Source organism: Hyposmocoma kahamanoa, unplaced genomic scaffold, assembly GCF_003589595.1.
Source record: "Hyposmocoma kahamanoa isolate Upper Pololo Valley unplaced genomic scaffold, ASM358959v1 99903, whole genome shotgun sequence".
Classification (NCBI taxonomy): Eukaryota; Metazoa; Arthropoda; class Insecta; order Lepidoptera; family Cosmopterigidae; genus Hyposmocoma; species Hyposmocoma kahamanoa.
The window spans coordinates 67,643-74,043 of NW_020656092.1; the positions used below are offsets into that span (position 1 = coordinate 67,643).

General features: G+C 58.1%; 1 protein-coding gene across 1 annotated transcript; it reads left to right on the forward strand.

The window, feature by feature from the left end:
- Positions 1–453: 453 nt before the first annotated feature.
- Positions 454–2,887, forward strand: LOC113239586. Its single transcript, XM_026476639.1, has 2 exons — positions 454–527; positions 823–2,887. Exons 1-2 carry the CDS (start codon positions 454–456, stop codon positions 2,885–2,887), a joined length of 2,139 nt encoding a protein of 712 aa, XP_026332424.1.
- The last annotated feature ends 3,514 nt before the right edge of the window (positions 2,888–6,401 follow it).

Sequence of the window (6,401 nt, forward strand, 5' to 3'; positions counted from 1 at the left end):
CTGTGGGTTTAGGTTAGGTTAGTATATGACAAAGCTGCCAGAACCGAATTTGTTTGCATTTGCTAGTTGGTTCGACCACCTCCTGTGGGTTTAGGTTAGTATATGACAAAGTTGCCAGAATCGAATTTGTTTGCATTTGCAAGCTGGGTCGGCCTCCTCCTGTGGGTTTAGATTAGGTTAGTACACGACAAAGCTGCCAAAATCGAATTTGTTTGCATTTGCTAGTTGGTTCGACCACCTCCTGTGGGCTTAGGTTAGGTTAGTATATGCACCCCCCCGACTATGCTGCCACCTTGTCGTGGTGGGGGGGCTTGCGTGCCCTTATGATCCTCAAGGCTATGCCGGATAGCGCTTCGCATACCGGACAGGCTTGTGGGGGAGGGGCCAGACTAAGAGCGGCACACTGCGGAAGGTCCACTCCCGGTACCACTCTGATCAGCAGAGCAGACCGGGATGTGGACGCCTATGGGAAGAGCGGTGCCTGTAGGCGGTGCAAGAGCGGGTCTCTCTTTCGAGAAGGCTTGCGGGTGAGAAAGGGAAACATCTCTAACAAAAAAAAAAACCAAGGGTTTACTGCACAGCGGTCTGGATGCAGCGTGTCCAGTACCAGGTCTGGGCCAAGTAGGTCTTGTGGCTGAAAGGGTCAGATCTGGATTAGCGGCCGGCCGGAAGCACCACATTAGTGGCAAACGGGCGGGCGTAACTGTCACAAGGGGAACTCACCCCTCGAAAAAGAGGAGGGTGCTCTCCCTTCATCAGGAGCAGGGGACCTCACCCCCAAAAGGAACAATGAGCACAATCAAAGAGATCGTTTTACCCCAGGAGGGTACCGGCACTGCCGGAGAATCCCTCCCCGTGTCCGCGGACACGGGCTGCCCCTCGTATTCTGGGGGGGGGCAAATTGCGCTCACAGGGCACTGTGCCTATCTCCGAGGGCTTCGGCCCACAACCGACGACAACTGGCATTCACAATGGATCTGATTCAGCTTCACGAATGGACAAAGAGGGGAGTAGCGACTACAGCGACGTGGAATTGGTAGAGCCCGCAAGGCATTCGTCAGCTGTCTCGCTGAAGTTCCGGAAGGGTCGCAAGCGGAGTCGCGACAAAATCGATGGTAGCGACGATATTAGGCAGCAGACAGCGAAGAGAGGAAGGTCTCGAGCGATAAGCTCTAAGATCAGCAAGCGAGGGCAGACCTCGGCCTCTGCTCTATTACGTAGAGCGGAGGATGAGGTCGCTGACTTAACGGCATCAACCGAAGCCACGCGGTCAGCACTATTGGCCGATAGAGTGACAGTTGAAGATGGCGCAACAACGGCCATCCTCAGCAAGCAGGTGCTGAACTTCGTGGCAAGTATCGAGAAGGTCTCCGCCAGGTCTAAAAACCTGAAAGGAGAGTTCAAGCGGGCCCTTAACGTGGCGGCTGTCGCCATCAAAGAGGCAACAGAGGCTCTCGCTAAGCGCAGCATCTCAGCCGAAACGCGAAAGCTGCAGGCGGACAATGACCGTCTGCAGACTGAGCTTAATGAGCTGCGAAAAGAAGTGACGGAGCTGAGGGCCAGCATCATCAGCACCAGCAAAAATCAAGGGATGGCCCCCGTACGAGCGCATGCAACACTTGCACCCGGCGTGCAGAGACCCGACTTGGATGAGATGGAGAGCCTCTTCATGCGATGTGCAGGAGCCATGATAGACGCGCGATTTGAGGGCATCGAGGACAGACTGCTTCCACCGGTGCGGGTCCGCCCTCCACTAGCCGCTGACAGACGCCAGCAGGTGCAGACACCTCAAGTACCGGAGGCTGCAGCCGCCTCGTATAGTGCGGCTACTCAGAAGGGACTAAATGCCCCTTCCTCTCAAATGGTGCGAGCGAAAGCGGGCAAAAAGAAGAAGAAGCGCAAAAAGGCAACACCAGCCTTAAGCACTCCGGGTGAGGCACCACGACCGGAAGTGGCGCCGAAAGACGGCTGGACTGTGGTCGGGGGGAAACGTGCCCAAAAGGCGAAGGGCAATGCCCCAGCTCGGCAAGGGCAACCGGCGAAGGGACCCATCCAGCCATCCAAACCGAAGCTCCGTCCTCCGAGGTCTGCAGCGGTGGTCCTCACACTGCAGCCGGAAGCGGATAAGGAGCTGACATACGGCGCGGCTATTGCCAGGGCCAAGGCAAGCATTGACCTTTCCGTCCTTGGCATACAGGCCGTTCGTTTTCGAAGGGCAGCTACCGGAGCCACAATGGTAGAGGTGCCGGGAGCCGACAGTGGAGGTAAGGCCGACTCTCTCGCAGCAAAGCTCAAGGAGCTCTTCAAGGAGGAAGACATCAGGGTGTCCAGACCCGTCAAGTGCACCGAGTTGCGCCTGACAGGTTTGGACGATTCCATAACGGCCGATGAAATTGCCACGGCAATATCCAGAACCGGAGGATGCCCTGTGAATCAAATCAGGATTGGACCCATCCGGTGGGACCGATCTGGTCTCGGCGCCGTGGTCGTGCGTTGCCCGGTAACCGCTGCCAATAAAGTGGTAAGCGGACTAAAGGTTGGGTGGGCAATGGTTCGTGTGAAGCTGTTGCCCCAGCGAGAAATGCGGTGCTACCGCTGCCTAGAGCTAGGGCATGTCCGGGAACGGTGTACCGCCATAAATGACCGTAGCACGCTGTGCTATCGCTGTGGCCAATCGGGGCACAAGGCGGCAGCCTGCTCTGCCGAGCCACACTGCGCTCTATGTGCGGACGCAGGCAGGCAGGCTAAACATAGACTGGGTAGCAGACAGTGCAATCCCCCAGTGTCGAAACGAGACAGAGGACCACCTGCCGCTGGAACCAGAGCCCAGCCGCGGTATGTCCGCCCACACTTATCGGCTGAGGTGGTGGAAATGGCCACTGATTAAATGGCTACTACGTTTCTGCAGGGAAATATCAACCATTGCATCGCTGCCCAGAATCTTTTGGTTCAGAGCATGGCACAGTGGTTGATACAGATAGTGGTAGTGGCCGAACCCTATTTAGTCCCCGCCCGGGACAACTGGGTAGCTGATCATGGGGACACAGTGGCTATCGCCACGAATATCTCAGCCGGTTCATCGCCATTCCAGCGAGTCATGAGGCGCCGGGGATGTGTGGCAGCGCAAGTGGAGGGCACAGTCGTAATCGGTGTCTACTTCTCGCCGAACAGGAATCTCGCCGAGTTCGAGAGCTTCTTATCGGAAGTGGACACCCTGATCGAATGGGCCAATCCCTGTCAGGTACTCGTCGCGGGGGACCTCAATGCCAAGTCTACGGCATGGGGGTCCCCGGCGACCGATGCCCGGGGGGAGGTGGTGGAGGAGTGGCTGGCTGCCAAAGGGCTAGTGGTTCTAAACCAAGGGTCGGCAAACACATGCGTGCGGTTTCAGGGCGGCTCAATCGTGGACGTCACGTTCGCTAGCGCCGCCTTGGCGCGCCGGGTTCAAGGCTGGGAGGTTCTACAGGAAGTGGAGACGCTGTCAGACCACTTGTACGTCCGATTTCACGTCTCCGCACCCACAGCGACCCCGAACAGTCCAGGTCGAGGTCCCGGGCAACTGGGCCCAAAGTGGGCGCTGACGCGCTTGGACAGGGACGCACTCATGGAAGCGTCCTTAGTCGAAGCCTGGTCCCCTGCACCGGAGTCCATTGAGGTGGAAGGAGAGGCGGAGTGGTTCCGCGAGGCAATGTCGCACGTGTGTGACGTTGCCATGCCACGAGTTAAACCACTCCCTCCTCGGAGGCAGGTGTACTGGTGGTCTGCAGAACTCGCACACCTTCGATCCACGTGTACCATGAGTAGACGCCAGTACACCCACTACCGGAGACGGAGGCAGCGTGACGAGGAGGAGGAGACTCGTCTGCATACCTCGTACAAGGAGGCGAAGCTGGCGCTGAGTACAGCCATTTGGATAGCCAAACAGGTCAGCTGGGAAGAGCTCCTAACGTCGCTTGATGGAGATCCATGGGGGCGGCCATATAAATTGGTAATGAGCAAGCTCCGCCCTTGGACCCCGCCACTGACGTCCTCAATGTCACCCGAGGCTCTGAACAGGGTGGTGAGCACTTTGTTCCCAAGGAGGCCCCACTATGTCTCTCCTGTAATGACGCCCCCGGACACACAGACGGGCCCTATCGGGCCCGGATGGGGATATTCCGGAAGTATCAGAGGGTGAACTGGGTGCAGCCGTGTTGCGGCTTCAAGCAAAGAAAACGGCACCCGGCCCTGATGGAATCCCCGGACGCGCATGGGTCCTCGCCTTAAAAAACGGCCTGGATTCCCGCTTCCGGGCACTCCTCACCGCGTGTCTAAGACAAGGGCTTTTCCCAAGCCGGTGGAAAGTGGGAAAGCTGGTCCTCCTAAAAAAGGAGGGGCGACCTGCAGATTCTGCGTCGGCATACCGCCCAATCGTGTTGCTTAATGAGGCGGGTAAGCTCTTTGAGCGCGTTATTGCAACCCGCCTCATCCACCACCTGGAGGAAATAGGTCCGAACTTGGCGGATGTTCAGTTCGGCTTCCGTCGGGGCAGGTCCACCATCGATGCTATTGCACGGGTGAGGGCCCTTTCAGAAGAGGTTGTATCTCGTGGCGGGGTGGTATTAGCGGTGTCTTTAGACATCTCTAAAGCGTTTAACTCCTTGCCATGGGAATGCATAAGGGAAGCGCTTCGATATCACGGGGTGCCAACTTATCTGCAGAGGGTGATCGCAACCTACCTATCCGGGCGTCAAGTGATTTTCCCCGGTAGAGACGTCTGGGGGCAATGGGAAGTGTCGTGCGGTGTTCCACAGGGGTCGGTCCTGGGACCGCTCCTGTGGAACATCGGATACGACTGGGTGCTGCGTGGGAGTCTCATGCCTGGAGTTGGCGTCGTCTGTTACGCAGACGACACGTTGGTGACAGCTCGCGGCGAATACTATAGGGAGGCGTCCATCCTGGCCACGGCGGGGGTGGCAGAAGTAGCGGGGAGAATCCGCCGGCTAGGGCTAGAGGTAGCCCTTAACAAATCGGAGGTCCTGTGTTTCCATGGACCTCGGAATGGCCCACCGGTAGGCGCCCACCTAGTGGTAAGCGGGACCTCCATCCAAGTCGGCTCCAAAATGAAATATCTTGGTCTCACACTGGACAGTCGATGGAGGTTTCGACAGCATTTCTCTGCGCTAGCGCCAAAACTGACTGGGACGGCGTCAGTGCTTGGTCGACTACTGCCGAACCTGAAAGGCCCGGGAGAAGGGTGCCGTCGCCTCTTTGCAGGGGTGGTCAGGTCCATGGCTCTCTATGGGGCTCCTATATGGGCTGAAGCTCTGAATGCCCAGACCAGGACGCTGTTGCGGAGGCCGCAATGGGTCATGGCGATCAGAGTGGCGAGGGCGTATCGCACCGTGTCCTACGAGGCAGCGTGCGTCCTCGCGGGTACCCCCCCATGGGACCTAGAGGCGGAGGTCTTAAAGGCCGTATACACCCATAGGGCTGACGCCAGGAGGGAAGGGGCAGACCTGTACCCCGAAGACGTTCACAGGTGGAGACTGAACGCGAGGCGGAAGCTATTCCAAAAATGGCAAACACGGCTGGAGGACCCGACTGCTGGCGTCCGTACAGTAGAGGCAGTGCGGCCAATACTTAAGGAATGGGTGGAGGAGCGGAAGGGGCCGCTCACCTATCGACTGGTACAGGTGCTCTCGGGGCATGGATGCTTCGGGAGATACCTGTACAAGATCGCTGGGAGAGAGCCGACCCCTATCTGCCATCAGTGTGGCTGCGCCGAAGATACGGCGCAGCACACGTTGGCGGAATGCCCAGAGTGGGCAGAGGAGCGGGCGGCAACGGTCGCCGTGGTGGGACACGATCTCTCATTACCGGCAGTAGTCAAGTCTATGGTCGGAAGCGAGAGGTCGTGGGAGGCGGTGAGCTCCTTCTGTGAGGTTGTAATAACACGGAAGGAGACGGCGGAGCGGATTAGAGAGGATGACGTCCTCGCTGATCCCCGCCGGCGGAAGAGGACAGGGCGGAGGCGCCGCGCGGAAATGCACCTTTTCTCACCGTAATGGGACTCGAGTGACGAGTCGGGGATTACTCGTCGCCCGTAACATTCAGTCCCAAGAGGGTAGGGCGACTTCCACGTGTTCCAGGAAGCCGCCCCCAGGTGCACCAGTGGCAAGGGCCACTTGAGAGGGTTCGCGCGCCAAACAAAGGCCGCGAACGTCCGCTCTTTGGGGGTCGTGGGTAATGGGTAACCGGTACCATAACCCCCACTAAGCGGCTGGTTGGAACACCCCGGAGTTTTGGTGGGTAGGCTTCCTTTCTGGAAAAGAGTCCCACATAACCCCGCACCTCCCCGGGCGCGGTGGTATGCGTAACGCATTTCTCCGGGTTAAAAAAAAAAAAAAAAAAAAAAAGGG

What these genes read in the sequence shown, in the direction of transcription:
- LOC113239586 (XM_026476639.1), top strand. Translation starts at nt 454, where the DNA reads ATGTGGACGCCTATGGGAAGAGCGGTGCCTGTAGGCGGTGCAAGAGCG. An exon ending in TCTTTCGAGAAGGCTTGCGG is followed by an intron (nt 528 to 822) that starts GTGAGAAAGGGA and finishes GTTTTACCCCAG; the next exon opens with GAGGGTACCGGCACTGCCGG.